Below are 15,554 nucleotides of genomic sequence, written 5' to 3'. Positions count from 1 at the left end.
ATAGCAGCCAGACCACATTGCTAAGTCATGTTACACCCTAAAAGGGATGCATTAATTGTAGAAGTATCACATATTTGGGAAATTGTGTTTTATATTGTACACATGCTTGAGTAATTGTTCCACCCCCCGGGGGCTCCCAGCTGCTCCCACACTCTTATCCTCAAGAGGAGATGCATTATTGTTCTGTAAACTCTGGGAGACATTCAGCGAAGGAACATAGTTTTATTTTACAATTACATACAATAAAGGATGTGAGAACTTATATAAACGGAGGGATGGTGCCCCCTATCTGCTGAAATTATACAAAATAAAATAAGCAGCCCACCAGCAGGGGGGAAAAATAAAAAAGAAAACCCCAAAAGCTAATAGCTAGCTCTACCCTGGCGGTTCATGATTGAGATCTGGAAGAAGTGCACTAATGACAGTTTCCAGGAAGTAAGAAGACGGCGTTCATTCTGTCCCATCTGCTTTATAGTCCAATCACCCCCACGTGTTCTGCTTGGCAATGGAGAGCACCAGTCACTCAGACTGGCCGAGATCAGCTGGGGAGCACTGATTTCGAGGCTTTGTTCTCATTTTTTCTTGGGACCGGCCTCCAGGGGTTTCCCAATATCCTTCCCACGAAGCTTGAGGCCTGGAAGAAAAGAAGGAAATTTGTAAAATTGTAAAAGTCCAGCAGGTGCCAGACATGGGGGGCCTGGATGTGACACTTACCGATGGCCCTCTCTATCTTTCCCATCACTTGGTTGCTTGGAATTGCTTTTCCGCTTTCATAGTCGGCAATTACCTGCGGCTTCTCATTGATTTTCTGTGAACAGAACAAAGTTCTTAGCAATAATGACCCAACATCCCAAGGAACACCAAAAAGTTTTATGCATTCACTTATAGGAACAGTCCAACCAGAAGTAATCATGTTATATCTACTCTGCTAATATCAGGAGAACCATATACACAGGGACGACACATCCATAAGTCTATAAAGTTATGATCAGGGGAAATGAGAGTTGGGGGTCCTCAATCTATCAACTTTATATATTGTGCATTGTCTACACAATGAGATGGGGAAAACCGCTTTTAAATTCCTCCATTATTAATGTAGGATTTTTCCCCCAGACTAAACAATTAGGCCTCATTCACACTGCCGCATGGGGGATGTATATACGGCCAACATACACCCCCCCCCTCCCCCCATTGACGGCAATGGGCGCACAGCGCCCTACTGGAGCGGTACGGTGCGGCACATACGGCACAGTGCGCCATGTATCCCTATGGAGAGGGGCGGGGATGAGCAGCGCACCTCCTCCTCTCCCCGCCGTGCTACGGTACGGCGGGAAACGGTTGTGTGAATCCAGCCTTAGTCTTCTGTGCTTCGGCCTCAGCCCCTGTGGAATTACTGGGCAGTAATCACATTCAATAGAGGATAGTCACGAGAAGGTCAGGGCCCCCTGGTATCATATCTGAGAGGTAATATAGTTCTCGCGGTGCTCACCGTGGCCAGGTCCTTCTGCGTCAAGCCGGTGGACTGTCGGCCCTGCTGGATGACTTTGCCGACCTCTAGGGTCACTCTGTCATGGTGCAGCTCCTCCGTCTCTCTGTCCAGCTTGGCCGTGTTCTTTGTGATGACGTGCTGCTTGTTCTGTCCTGCAGACCCTGGGGACCGAGGGATGGAAACGCACAAGTTTAGGGAAGAAGTGTAATCCTACAAACCTACAGTCTCTATAGTTTTTCAGACTTAATAGTCCAGCCCCCCCCCCACCACCACTCCCAAATATATTAAAATTGGTTAAAGAGGAGGGGCTCACAAACCCCTGACAGTACAGAGCAACATGTTCTTTGAGGGTCCAATGGTGGAATAATGCGCAATCCTTCGTGCTTGTGACACTTACATTTTTTGGTGGTCTCCAGCTCTTCTCCCCTTCTCTGAGCTGCAGTCACTGCCTGTGAGACACAAGACATGAGATATCAGAGATGATCCTATATAACATGGTGGGTGGAGGAATGTCCCCAATAAGGTCACCACTCATAACACAACCTCCACATAAATCTGCTACTTGTTACGGGGGTCCTACATGTACTTGCCCCCCAGCACAGATGGATGGGGTCCCATGTGCGAGGACCATTACATTCATCTCACAGTCCCATAGAAGTGAACCAAGTTCTGCCGCTGAAGTCCCCATAATAAAGTTATCAATTACCTAATCTCACCATTAAGCTGGGGATCAGGAGGGACCACCCTTACAGGACCCCTCCATGATAATACAGCATACACATGAACATGGGGAGGCAGCAGCCCTCAGTAAACATTACTAATCGGCTGAGATTGTTCGCACTTTGTAATGAAAGCTAATTCTGCATTTGGGGGTCTCGCCATGATCTTCTGCCTCACCAGCAGGGAAGGAGGAGATGAAAGCATCTTCCCCCTATATCTACAATAGCAGGCTAGGTCATAGCTCAGTTGCTCTCCCTAACCATCCCAGCACGGGACCCTTGTAATCCTCATGTCTGGATACAATTGTAACACACTCATCTGTGAGCTCAGTTCTAGCTATCATCAGCTGTGAGACTATAAGGGTCAGAGATAAGTATCCACAGAACATCACAGGCACCGCTGATCTATATGATGAGCAATGCTCTTGATGTGCCAGGAGCAGAGTATTCCAGGCCTCACCAGGCGAATGCTGTACAATATAGAGGCAGGAGACACAGAACTGCCACAAGCATATATACTGAACCCAGAAGTTTCCATACACCATATAAAAACTTGCATGTATAATAGTGACAGAATGCAGAAAGAGAATTTGCAGAAAGTAATACAAACGTCACAAGTTTCCATCCATTTCATTAGTATTAGCTACCATTGTCCTAAGGTCCCTTTTTCAGATGACCGTATATGGGAGCCATGTGGTAGGTGTATGAGCGGCAGCCATCATACTGCCGCCATAGGAGAGCACTGTGCACAGCAAGCACCACACACAAGTGTCACTGTACTGAGCCGCTGCTAGGAAAAAAGAGCGCGCTCTACGGCCAGCAGCTCATCTCGCTATGGAGAGGGGAGGAGCGCTCACCCCTCCAGCTGAACATACGCAATGCCCAGGTATAGCATCCACTCATGTGAAAGGAGCCTAAAACTGTATGACTTGGGTAAAACATTATCTTTTCAGCTTTGCCCAAAAATTGTCAGTAGGATTGAAATCAGGGCTTTGCGATGGCCACTCCAATACATTGACCGCTATTCTGAAAGGGGATGGCCACTTTACCTCATGTTTTTTGTAGTGTGTGTTGGGCAGGATATTTGGTAATTTCCCAATATACATCTATTAACAGTTCTGCCCCACTTTGTTCATGTGCAACTTCGAGCCTCCTGTCTTTTCCCTCATCAGACAACAATCCTGACCATAAAATGGCTGGGGGGTGGAGGGTCATGTGATGTCCATCTGCCCATAAACAATTGCCCTGCCAGGACCTTATGATAGTATTCAGACCAAAGTCCTGGCAGGGTGATTGCTCATGGACAGATGAGATCACATGACCCTCCATCTGCGGCCATTTTATGTACAGGATTGTCTGAATGATGAGGTAAAAGACAGGAGGCGTCGCATATCAAGAAAGTGGAGCAGAACTAGTAATATAATGGTAAGTTACTTAACATCCTGCCCCCCACACACATTACAAAAACCAAGATGTACAGTGGCCGACCCCCTCAGGCACTCTGTAACCAGTTTGGCAGTAGCCATTGAGCATTTGGAAGACTCCCGAGCTTTACCTTCCTGGGGTGTTCTCCGGTATTTGCCACATAATGTCCTGTGCTCATGTCACCCCACAACATGACGCTGCCCCCCAGGGGTCACAGTTGGAGGATGTTCTCAGGCTTCTCCCTATAACATAACATGACCATCAGACCGCAGGACAAGTCTCCAGATATGAAGGTTGCTGTTCCTGTGTAAGGTTCTGCATTTTTCAGCGTCTTTGGAGTGATGGCTTCTTCCTAATAAAGTGGCCTCCGGCCCGTGTGATACAGGACTCGTCACTGTGGATAATGACTCCCCAGCCTCAGCAGCTTCACACCGGCTTTGGCTTTTGTTCTGCACATTTCGGGCCCCAGCAGGTTCATCTCTGGGACATAGAACCCGTCTCCTTCCTGAGCTGTACGATGGCTGCACAGTCATGTGTTCTCATGTTTGTACAAATGAACCAAGCAACTTCAGGTTTCTGGAAATTGCACCGAAGGATGAACCAGACTTGTACGACTTAGTGGATGGAAACTTTTGACTTTGCAGAAAGTAATAAAAATGTCTTAATATTCTGGTTTCAACTGAAATATAATATATATATATATATATATATACACACAGCATGAGAGAGAGAGATATAGATAGAGAGGTCACTAGGGTAAGGTCCCCTAATCATCCATGTGTTTATACATAGGGGCTCCTCTCGGGGGTGTCACTGGTAAGGTAAGTCCCCCTGCCATGTGTATATAGATATAGGGGGTCTGTGAGGTAAGTCTCCCCCTGCCATGTGTATATAGATATAGGGGGGGTCTCTGAGGTAAGTCTCCTCCTGCCATGTGTATATAGATATAGGGGGTCTGTGAGGTAAGTCTCCCCCTGCCATGTGTATATAGATATAGGGGGTCTCTGAGGTAAGTCCCCTGCCATGTGTATATAGATATAGGGGGTCTCTGAGGTAAGTCCCCTGCCATGTGTATATAGATATAGGGGGGTCTGTGAGGTAAGTCCCCCTGCCATGTGTATATAGATATAGGGGGGTCTGTGAGGTAAGTCCCCCTGCCATGTGTATATAGATATAGGGGGTCTGTGAGGTAAGTCCCCCCCCTGCCATGTGTATATAGATATAGGGGGTCTGTGAGGTAAGTCCCCCCCCTGCCATGTGTATATAGATATAGGGGGTCTGTGAGGTAAGTCCCCCCCCCTGCCATGTGTATATAGATATAGGGGGGTCTCTGAGGTAAGTCTCCCCCTGCCATGTGTATATAGATATAGGGGGTCTGTGAGGTAAGTCTCCCCCTGCCATGTGTATATAGATATAGGGGGTCTCTGAGGTAAGTCTCCCCCTGCCATGTGTATATAGATATAGGGGGTCTGTGAGGTAAGTCTCCCCCTGCCATGTGTATATAGATATAGGGGGTCTCTGAGGTAAGTCTCCCCCTGCCATGTGTATATAGATATAGGGGGTCTGTGAGGTAAGTCTCCCCCTGCCATGTGTATATAGATATAGGGGGTCTCTGAGGTAAGTCTCCCCCTGCCATGTGTATATAGATATAGGGGGTCTGTGAGGTAAGTCTCCCCCTGCCATGTGTATATAGATATAGGGGGGTCTCTGAGGTAAGTCTCCCCCTGCCATGTGTATATAGATATAGGGGGGGTCTCTGAGGTAAGTCTCCCTGCCATGTGTATATAGATATAGGGGGTCTGTGAGGTAAGTCTCTCCCTGCCATGTGTATATAGATATAGGGGGTCTGTGAGGTAAGTCTCCTGCCATGTGTATATAGATATAGGGGGGTCTCTGAGGTAAGTCTCCCCCTGCCATGTGTATATAGATATAGGGGGGGTCTCTGAGGTAAGTCTCCCTGCCATGTGTATATAGATATAGGGGGGGTCTCTGAGGTAAGTCTCCCTGCCATGTGTATATAGATATAGGGGGTCTGTGAGGTAAGTCTCTCCCTGCCATGTGTATATAGATATAGGGGGTCTGTGAGGTAAGTCTCCTGCCATGTGTATATAGATATAGGGGGTCTGTGAGGTAAGTCTCTCCCTGCCATGTGTATATAGATATAGGGGGGGTCTCTGAGGTAAGTCTCCCTGCCATGTGTATATAGATATAGGGGGGGTCTCTGAGGTAGTTCCCCCGTCCCCACACTCCACCTGCTTGGACTTGGCCTGCGCGGCGGTCGGGCCCTTCTTCCGCAGAACGGTCACGGTGTCCCAGTCGCTTTCCGCCATTTCTCGTCTATTCCCTCAGCAGACGCTTCACCAACAAGTCCCGACACTACACGACGACGGCCGCAGCTCCAGACCCCGCCTCCCCGGCCTTCCTATTCGCTAACTCAGCCATCAGTCAGCCAGATCCACGCGCTGATTGGCGGGACACCTCCCTGTCCGCTCATTGGCTCAGTCCTGAGGAAAGATCTGGAAGGCTGGGGCTTAATACCAAGAATGGCGCTGATTGGTTGTACGCCGCCAGAACGCGAGGCGTGGATTGGTTGTGTCTATCGACAACTGCGGATTGGGTATAAAGTAAGGAGCTGCCTGGACATAGCGGCTTCTGATTGGCTGCGGTCACTGTCGCTCTCGTATCCTATTAGCTGATGTAAGAGGAACATAAACAACTCATTAACCCTTGGATGTTCGGGACGTGACTCGTGATAACTGATGTAATCCGGAGCTGCAGTACCCGTGGGCCCACAAGGGGGCGCTGAGCTGAAGAATAGAGTGATTTGGACCTCGCCGGCTGCCGTAGGTTTCACTCTGTGTAGCTCTTCCTGCTGCTGGACTACAGCCCCCAGTGTGCTCTGCAGGGAGGGGATGGGGCTGCTGGTCAGGGGGCTGCTGCTGGGCCCAGGGGGGAGGACATTGAGGTTTGCTGCTCCTCCTCTCTACCAGGGTGAGTCCATAAACTTCAGCCTGACCCTGGATGACCCCAAGGGGAGGTCACCCAAATAATTACAGTCATGTGACCAGTAGATCCGCCATGTGGTGGTGAGAATAATATCTATGTGCATTTTACTGATGTCTTCTCTTACAGGGGTCCGCTCCCGCCACTCCCAGGCCCATGACATCACAGGGGTCCGCTCCCGCCACTCCCAGGCCCATGACATCGTAGGGGTCCGCTCCCGCCACTCCCAGGCCCATGACATCACAGGGGTCCGCTCCCGCACCTCCCAGGCCCATGACATCACAGGGGTCCGCTCCCTCACCTCCCTGGCCTATGACATCACAGAGGTCCGCTCCCTCACCTCCCTGGCCTATGACATCATAGGGGTCCGCTCCCGCACCTCCCAGGCCTATGACATCACAGGGGTCCGCCCCCGCCACTCCCAGGCCTATGACATCACAGGGGTCCGCTCCCGCACCTCCCAGGCCTATGACATCACAGGGGTCCGCTCCCGGGCCTATGACATCACAGGGGTCCGATCCCGCACCTCCCAGACCTATGACATCATAGGGGTCCGCTCCCGCACCTCCCAGGCCTATGACATCATAGGGGTCCGCTCCCGCACCTCCCAGGCCTATGACATCACAGGGGTCCGCCCCCGCCACTCCCAGGCCTATGACATCACAGGGGTCCGCTCCCGCACCTCCCAGGCCTATGACATCACAGGGGTCCGCTCCCGCACCTCCCAGGCCTATGACATCACAGGGGTCCGCTCCCGGGCCTATGACATCACAGGGGTCCGATCCCGCACCTCCCAGGCCTATGACATCCCAGCGGAGGATCCACCAGGAGACCATGACCCCCGGGGCCTGTACCCGCACCATATCCCCACCAATCCCCTGCAGAAGATGCTGCTGTCCGCCGGCTCGGCCTTCATGTCCTTGTATGACCCCTACAGACACGGTAAGGACCTGCCTCATCCTATAACAGACTACAAACATCCCCTGTGTAGTCAGATCCTTTTGTCGTATTCTCCCCGTCCACTCAGGCAGTAGCAGGGCATCAGACTGCATAAGTCTTGTTTGTAGTCTGTTACCAAGGGGACGCATAGCAGTACTTAGGGGATTAGAAGATTCTTAAAAAAGAATTCACATGGATTGACATTTCACAGGACAGACTCGGCTCCCCCAGAGCTGTATACACACAAATAAAAAGGAATCTTGTCCAGTGACATATTTTATATCCTGGTGTAAATTTTCATCAGTGTTCAGACTCTTCAAGGAGGTGTCCTGACTGTAGATAAGATGTCAGATCTGTCTTCTTGGAGACTCCATAGATTGAGCTCACCATGATGAGAAGGACATTCACACTCTGAGGGTATAAAAGCTGCAGGCCGTGATCCAGGACCCGTGGTGGTCCCTGAAGTTGGATTTGGTCATGTTTTGTGTCTTGCCCTCCCCAGATATGATTGCTGTGCTCGGGGAGACCACCGGTATCCTGGCCCTACAGAATATGAGAGAAAGAATGAGGAATGACCCAGAGGGGGCGCAGATCCTACAGTAAGTCATCACATCCATAAGGCCAACCTACTCCAGTCACATCCAGAGCTGCATTCCCAGTCCTGCCTTGCTGCTTGTATGTGACATATGCTGAGAGTTACTCCTGGGAACAGTACATGGGGCAGGCAGCAGATCTGTGAATGCAGCTTTGGTAGTGACTGGAGAATAAGATGTGTGCTGTTTCTCAGTTTGCCAATTAATGGGCATTTCTTGTCCCCGCAGGGAGCGCCCACGCATTCGGATGTCTAACCTGGATATTGCTCACTTCAGAGAGTTGCCTGATGGGACATTCGGCAGAGAATACATCAGATTCTTAGATGTGAATGTAAGTGCAGCGACAGAGGATGAACCATAGTGCTTGTAGTCCGGTCACATCCACAATGACTTGTGTCTTGCCATAGAAAGTGACGCCCGACACCCGGATGCCGGTGAGGTTTGTGGATGACGAGGAGCTGGCGTACGTGGCCCAGCGCTACCGGGAAGTTCATGACCTAATGCACACCCTGCTGGGGATGCCGACTAACATGCTAGGTGAGTGCAGAGACCCCGCTGGGAGGTAGATGACACTGATGTCACTGATCCCATTGTTTTTCCCCTCAGGAGAAGTTGTGGTCAAGTGGTATGAAGCCGTCCAGACCGGGCTGCCCATGTGCATGCTGGGAGCTGTGTTTGGGCCACTGCGCCTCAGCACCAGGTAGGATCACACAGCATGGCGGGCCCTGTGCACACTGTGCTGTCATGTCCTTGTCCCAATCAACATAATGAAAATTGTTATGTCTTCACCACTTTAAATATCTCTGCTTACTGTCAGTGAATCAGAATATTCATTCTTAGGCTGCATTCACACTGCCGTATGGGGATGCATGTAGGGCCGATATACGTCCCCCATAGATGGCAATGGGCGCACAGCGCCCTACGGGAGGGGTGCGGTGCATTTCACGTGCGGCACCACACTGCTCCGTACCCCGGGAAAAGATAGGACATATCCCATCTTTTCTGGGCATACGGCACCATACTCCTCTATGGAGAGGGGCGTGGTGAGCAGCGGCGCCGTGTGCCCGCCGTGCTATGGTACGGCACGCCACGGCGATGTGAATGTAGCCTTAGTCTGTGTTGATGTCGGTCTGACACATTGTGACGACTTGTATTAGTCTGTGTGGACACCAGTCTGACACATTGGGGCAGATTTACTTAACCAGTCCAGTTGTGATCCAGCGGCGCGTTCTCCAACGCTGATTGGGATTCTGCCGGGATTCACTAAGGTTGTGCACCCGATATCCAGCAGGTGTCGCTGCTGCGCCGAGGTCCGCCAGAGTTCGCCTTCTTCGTCCCGGTGTATGTGAGTGCTATTCTTGCGACACAATTTTTTTAATTTTTTTTTAATTCCGCGGTTTTTCCGAATCCGTCGGGTTTTCCGATGGCCACACCCCAGAAAAATTTGGGAAACCTGACGAAAATGCGCGATTCGGACCCTTAGTAAATAAGCCCCATATGCCAGATTGATACATTGTAACAATCTTGTGTCTGCTTGAAATCTCTCCCGTATCAGTTTGTTACAATGTATCAGTCTGGTGTCCACATTTCTTACGCTGTTGTGATCTTTTTAGGAGGAAGAAGAAATTGCTGGAGTTGGTCCCCTGGGCCGTGCAGAGCGGTCGCAACACTCGCTGCGTTCTTAACTTTTACTACGAGAAGCGCTGGGAGCAGACGGTGGAGTCATTGAGAGAAGAGATGGGGATCCTGCCCCCTCCTACCATCAAGGTCTGAGCATAGACCCCCCCTGGTCACCCCGAGTGACTGCAGTGCAGCCTGGGTAATACAGATCTGTTATAAGTTTGATTGTCTCAATCTTGTATTATATTGTATTTCATTTTTATGAAATTTTCAAATTATGAAGCAAATTCTGTAATTATTAAGGAAATAAATATTTTTGATACGTATCTGATGATGCTGAGACCAGATACCGCCATATGGTTTAATGAAACCGCACACCAGGTTATACCAGTCCACCCGCAGCGCCATCTGGTGGCTTCTCAATATCATGACACCTCAGCAGGAGGTAGGAATCAAGCGCTTAGATATCTTCTGCTTCACAGCCAAGTATCCGGCCCTTGGATCAGTACCAGGTGCTGGATCCCGGCAGGTTTAGCGGGTGCCATCTGTCCTGATCAGGGGGTGCAGATAATTCTCCTGACCCCATGCCAGAGATATTCACATACTGGCTCACACTTATTTCCCACAAAAAAAATTTCTCAACTCTTAACCCCCTAGTGATGTTTACACAATAAAGATCATTTTTATCCCCTTACTTTACAATGTTACTCAGTGTTATTGCTGTTTTAGCTCCTATCACTCGGTGATGGTCAGTGTATTATTCCAGAGTGTGGGGTGGGGGGGAATCTCTGAGCAGACACTTCATGATTCCTCTAGTTCTTATGTGGTTAGATTATCAGGGTACAGGTGTATATACACTTTCATCTGGCTTTTGACATTGTACTAACACATAGTATGAGAGATAGGCATCTCATCATCTCTGATCTGTCTTATTACACAGAGACTGTTACACTGTCTGCTGTGCTACATCTGTGTTCTCATAGATATGTGCCTGCCTCCCTCTTCCCCTGGATACCTTATCTGCTTGTAGTTTGCATCTTCTCTCTCCTCGCAATGTGTTTGCTGGCAGGAAGTGATGAGTGTCAGTGTGAACTCCGCCCTGTACTGCAGGGGGCGGGGCTACAGACACAGTGCAGAGAGAGACAGAAACTCCGCCGCACGGCGTCACACAGAAATCCAAGATGGCGGCTCCCCAACCCTAAGTCAGAAGTTACAGGGTTGTGTCTAGGGGCTACTGAAATTGTGCACAGCAGGACTGAGAGACAGGTTTGAATTATATCTGTGAAAGGCTGCATTTTTGTTAATAACAGTGAATTAGAGAATTTGATATTTTGTTATCCTGAGTACATACAAGAAACTCGTCTTTGTGGGAGGAAACCCCATTTAGGGTGTTAGGGACAGTTTTCTGCCTGACTTTGCACTGAAACATGTAATATCTGCTTGTACATGTATTGATAAAGTGTCTGCGCCAGTTTTGTGTCACTGCTGATCTGTGAAAAATGTGCACCTAAAGGGGCATCCAGGGCAGAGTCGGATCGTACCACAGAGACTTGACAGAATTGTATCGCATGTTAAAGGTGCAACTAAACGAAGATTGTGCCCACATCCAGAGCAGCTCAGGGGGCGCCAGATTCATGAAGACAGGGCTGCACTCTGCACACTACTGACTGCACTGATAAATGGGGGGTTACACCACTCACATCAGGAGCCCGGGAAAGCTGGGTGACCGCTGTAATGGCAGCCACATTTTTCCAGAAAACCATAAACTGAAACTTTTGAGTATTTAACAACTTTATAGAAGAGATGAACATGGGGGTTCACACCTGGGTTGATTTTAGTTGTGCAGCCTCCTATAGACCCCTCCTGTCCTGTAACAGTCTTTGCCTCCCTCCTCAGTCGCCATTGTTTCTATAATAACAGGTTGCAGCAGATTTTGGCGCCTAACGTGACACCTGAACACTCAGATCCCCTGTGATGATGATTGGGGGGTGTGAGTGTTTGGGTTACAGTGACGCACTGTGAAATTATAGGGGAGACTTCCTGATGAGATCCATGCCAAGCGCCAGTGGTGCTGCATCAGTGGTGGGGACGGACCCTCTTGGTAATGCTGAGCCCCTGGTTCTGCTGTCAGGGGTGGGGACGGACCCTCTTGGTAATGCTGAGCCCCTGGTTCTGCTGTCAGTGGTGGGGACGGACCCTCTTGGTAATTCTGAGGCCCTGGTTCTGCTGTCAGGGTTGGGGACGGCCCCTCTTGGTAATGCTGAGCCCCTGGTTCTGCTGTCAGGGGTGGGGATGGCCCCTCTTGGTAATTCTGAGCCCATAGTGCTGCTGTCAGTGGTGGGGACGGCCCCTCTTGGTAATTCTGAGCCCCTGGTTCTGCTGTCAGTGGTGGGGACGGCCCCTCTTGGTAATGCTGAGCCCCTGGTTCTGCTGTCAGTGGTGGGGACGGCCCCTCTTGGTAATGCTGAGCCCCTGGTTCTGCTGTCAGGGGTGGGGACGGCCCCTCTTGGTAATTCTGAGCCCCTGGTTCTGCTGTCAGTGGTGGGGACGGACCCTCTGGGCAAGCCCGTGGTTCTCCTGTCAGTGGTGGGGACGGCCCCTCTTGGTAATTCTGAGCCCCTGGTTCTGCTGTCAGTGGTGGGGATGGACCCTCCTGGTAATTCTGAGCCCTGGGTGCTGCATTCAGTGGTGGGGACGGACCCTCTGGGCGATGCTGATGGGGGCAGGTGGGAGTCGGAACGTCACCCCAGATTCTCCGATTAGGACATGAAGACCCTTCTGAAAAGCTCCGGGTAAAAGTGCTTTGTTCCTGGATAAAAAAAATTAAAACAAGAGGTTTCTCCTTTTTGTTAGTTTTTCACCCTTTGTGTGCCTTGTCACTGTTTTTGGTAATGTCAGACTCAGCTTAAAACGTCTATTATCTGCTAATCATTAAATAAATTAAATATTTGTCCCATCAAATATGAGAGCTGGGAGGAAGCCATTTCCTTGACCTTATAGCTGCCTGCACCCTGCAAAATATATATATACATACACACACATGCATATGATACTGGAGGTCAGACCAGTCCTTATTCCTTATTTACTTGTCCTGGTGTAAGGTCATAGAGTTCAGATCCAGGACCCCACAGGATGCAGCCTCCTCCCAGCCTGACATGTATCGTGTAGTAGATGGAGTTGGTTGGGTCCTTTGCTTGAATGGGACAGATGGACATGATGTGTATTTACCACCTTCATAACAGCGAGGATCAGCAGGGATGATGGGTGTTGGACTCCCACCTATCTAATACTGATCACCTATCCTAAGAGTTTATAGCACTTTAAAGGGGGTTCAAGCTATTTGTTGGGGTTCAGAAATTCCTATTCTGTCCCATTGTCTTGGACTAGATTCTGGACAATGTGAATCTTCCCTTACAATTCTGACTGGGATCTCCCCTCCTACCTCTGTCCTCGCAGCGACTCCACTGACTTCTCTTCTGCGCCTTTGAGACCCTGGAGAGAGGACACGTCGGATCGGAGGTGGGACCAGGAGTGACGCCTGCCGTCCAGGGGACCTGGGGAGAACCATGTGGAGACTCAGAACCTTTCACTAGTGCAGCCTCGGGCTTTGGGCCATGGTCAGAACTTATACAGTCAGTAGAATATTACAATCCTGAGGATCCTAAGCACAAGGTCTCACCGGCAGCGCGGGGTTGAAGGCTCCTGGACGTGCTGGATAGGTGTGACACGGCGTCCTCACTAGGAGTCAGGGGACAAGTGGCAGAAAACTTGTACCATTTTTTCTCGGCAGTGGTGTCCCAGGCGTTGACCCTCAGGCTCCGGTGCCTGTACCGCACAATGGGATCTGCTGGGATTGTAAGGAGGTTCTTACATCTGTCCAAATGACGGTCTCCCATGTGGTGGTCCCGAGCAGACCCCTCACCTCGCACTGGCTGTAGGGTTTTCTTCTGGACTGAACATCTGTCATTCTCCAACACTCTGGGACACTCCTGGATGAGGCTGTGGACAGAGCAGACAGATAGGAAAGGGTTAAAGGTCTATCTAGCATTTGATATGTTATCAGCAGCATATGGAGAACTACAGATCTCAGCATGTCCTTCCCAAGTGACAAGCTTAAAGGAGATGTCCATGTGTAGAGTAACATGTCTGCTTTCTACTAGCGCCACACATATCTACGGCCGTGTCTGGTATTGAAGGTCGCCCCTACATAAGTAAGTGGAACAGAACTGCAATACCGGACTTAACCTATAGACAGATGCGCTTTCATGTGTTACCTATATGGCTTTCAGGTGCTGAACAGCCCCTTTAATCATCGCTAAAATAAAGCTTGTGAGCCTTATGTGGATGCTGGATGGACCTGGGGCTATGACAGTGACGAAGATGCCACCATATCGATCTCTTTATAGAATCTGCACACAATGGGGCTCATTTACTAAGAGCAGTGCAGGATGTACTTACCATGTGCAGTGTCCTGTGTAGTGTGCAGGGGTGCCAGATTCAGGATTCTGGTGCCCCCTGCACTGCCCTGAATGAGTGCACCAACTTTTTTTGGGTGCATCTTTAACATGGGGCTTGCAACACATTTCTGTCGGACTTTGCATGATAAATCTTGTGCGTGGTCCGACCGAGCACCGGGAACACCCGCTTCCATGCAGAAATTTGAATTCTAGACCTACCTTGGTGGTAGGGGTCCGTCCTGGAGGGTCGGCCTGAGGAGTTCACTCTCTGTCTTGGCTCTACTGTGTAGTAGATACTTCGGCTCCAGGTTGCAGAGGGAGGCGATAGGCGTCAGCCGAAATCCCAGCGCACTCTGAGGCTTCTTGGCTTCCGGTGATGGACAAGACTGTATATCCGGTGTCTGCTTTGTAGGCTGTAATGTGATGATGGAATAAATCACAACATAGAAACTCCAGTCACAACCAAAGCTGCACACTAAAGACTCCCAGATAGCTGTGCCGCAGGACACAGGATGTGTGGCCCTAACAGCAGAACTCTGAATGCAGCTCTGAAGTCTGGTCTGTACCTTTGGAGAGGCTGCAGCAGGATTCCTCCCTGGAGACTGCTCCCGCTGAGGGTCACCGCTGCCTTCTGTCTGTTCGGTGCATTTTTGGGTTTCCTGGGGGTTTCTATTGTTCTGTCCTGGGGTGATGTCACTGGGAGATGAGGGCTGGGCAAAGCAAAAGAAAGCCTGTTGGATTATAGAGACGATCCGCTGTATAACCCCCGTCATACCCCATATAGACCGGGCATCTGCAGGTGGGTATAAGCGCACACTTACCTTGGTCAGAGATGATGGACTAGTGATGGGGCTGTCACTCGGTTCTGCAGTCCAGGACATGATGGAGTCTCTCCTAGACAGACACAGGATATATCAGAGCCCTGGATGTCATTACCTGTCACGCTCATCCTCACTATCCTCACGTACCGTCTTGCGGGGGAGAGGACTTTGCCGTCTCTTTTAGCCTTGCGGTTCTGCTTGCTCATGACCAGCCGCACACTCTGGCTCTTAGTGAGTGAGCTCCTCCTGGACGGCTTCTCACTGTGATCTGGAGCCTCTGCGGTGGGCGAGCTGGGTGCGTGGCGACTGCCGGCTGCTTGGCTTCTATCAGAGAATAAAGGATCAGTGATCATATAATAAGCCGTGTACAGGACTGTAGGGCAATGGGGGATCCATCCCACTTTCTTAATATGGCAACTTGTCCTGTACATCCACATAACCAGAATTTGAAGAAAGGCCATAAAAGGAAAAAGAGTGTAAATCCACAA

The 15,554-nt window shown here is 50.1% G+C and overlaps 3 protein-coding genes across 10 annotated transcripts in view; 1 reads left to right on the top strand and 2 right to left on the bottom strand.

Moving 5' to 3' along the window:
* Nucleotides 1-202: 202 nt before the first annotated feature.
* On the bottom strand, nucleotides 203-6,072 carry EDF1 (endothelial differentiation related factor 1). Its single transcript, XM_072125495.1, has 5 exons — nucleotides 5,886-6,072; nucleotides 1,887-1,938; nucleotides 1,490-1,650; nucleotides 715-808; nucleotides 203-634 (listed from the first exon to the last, which is right to left on the bottom strand). Exons 1-5 carry the CDS (start codon nucleotides 5,961-5,963, stop codon nucleotides 573-575), a joined length of 447 nt encoding a protein of 148 aa, XP_071981596.1. The 5' UTR covers nucleotides 5,964-6,072; the 3' UTR covers nucleotides 203-572.
* A 410-nt stretch (nucleotides 6,073-6,482) lies between these two features.
* Nucleotides 6,483-10,135, top strand: COQ4 (coenzyme Q4). 2 transcript variants are annotated; one of them, XM_072125491.1, is made up of 8 exons: nucleotides 6,483-6,624; nucleotides 6,766-7,366; nucleotides 7,397-7,578; nucleotides 8,078-8,174; nucleotides 8,397-8,499; nucleotides 8,576-8,705; nucleotides 8,775-8,868; nucleotides 9,782-10,135. In XM_072125491.1, the coding sequence occupies exons 1-8, from the start codon at nucleotides 6,546-6,548 to the stop codon at nucleotides 9,939-9,941; spliced, it is 1,446 nt and encodes a 481-aa protein (XP_071981592.1). In that variant the 5' UTR covers nucleotides 6,483-6,545; the 3' UTR covers nucleotides 9,942-10,135. The 2 variants fall into 2 exon arrangements, with proteins under 2 accessions (XP_071981592.1, XP_071981591.1); XM_072125490.1 differs by having other exon boundaries at nucleotides 6,766-7,578.
* Nucleotides 10,136-10,216: 81 nt separating this feature from the next.
* The window catches only part of LOC140077893 (uncharacterized), a 39,969-nt gene continuing 34,631 nt past the window's right edge, over nucleotides 10,217-15,554 (bottom strand). For 4 of the 7 annotated variants that reach the window (XM_072125486.1, XM_072125483.1, XM_072125485.1 and 1 more), the window contains 7 exons: nucleotides 15,214-15,390; nucleotides 15,067-15,139; nucleotides 14,812-14,976; nucleotides 14,465-14,658; nucleotides 13,468-13,787; nucleotides 13,231-13,342; nucleotides 10,217-12,597 (listed from right to left, as the gene is read on the bottom strand). In XM_072125486.1, the coding sequence (XP_071981587.1) occupies nucleotides 12,471-12,597; nucleotides 13,231-13,342; nucleotides 13,468-13,787; nucleotides 14,465-14,658; nucleotides 14,812-14,976; nucleotides 15,067-15,139; nucleotides 15,214-15,390 (1,168 nt within the window). In that variant the 3' untranslated portion in view covers nucleotides 10,217-12,470. The remainder of the gene's footprint in view (nucleotides 12,598-13,230; nucleotides 13,343-13,467; nucleotides 13,788-14,464; nucleotides 14,659-14,811; nucleotides 14,977-15,066; nucleotides 15,140-15,213; nucleotides 15,391-15,554) is intronic. The other 3 variants (XM_072125488.1, XM_072125489.1, XM_072125487.1) reach the window with 3 other exon arrangements.

This window comes from Engystomops pustulosus, chromosome 9 (genome assembly GCF_040894005.1).
Source record: "Engystomops pustulosus chromosome 9, aEngPut4.maternal, whole genome shotgun sequence".
In the NCBI taxonomy this organism is placed as follows: domain Eukaryota; kingdom Metazoa; phylum Chordata; class Amphibia; order Anura; family Leptodactylidae; genus Engystomops; species Engystomops pustulosus.
The sequence above is the reverse complement of the archived record's forward strand: the minus strand, read 5'-3'. Positions and strand labels throughout refer to the sequence as shown.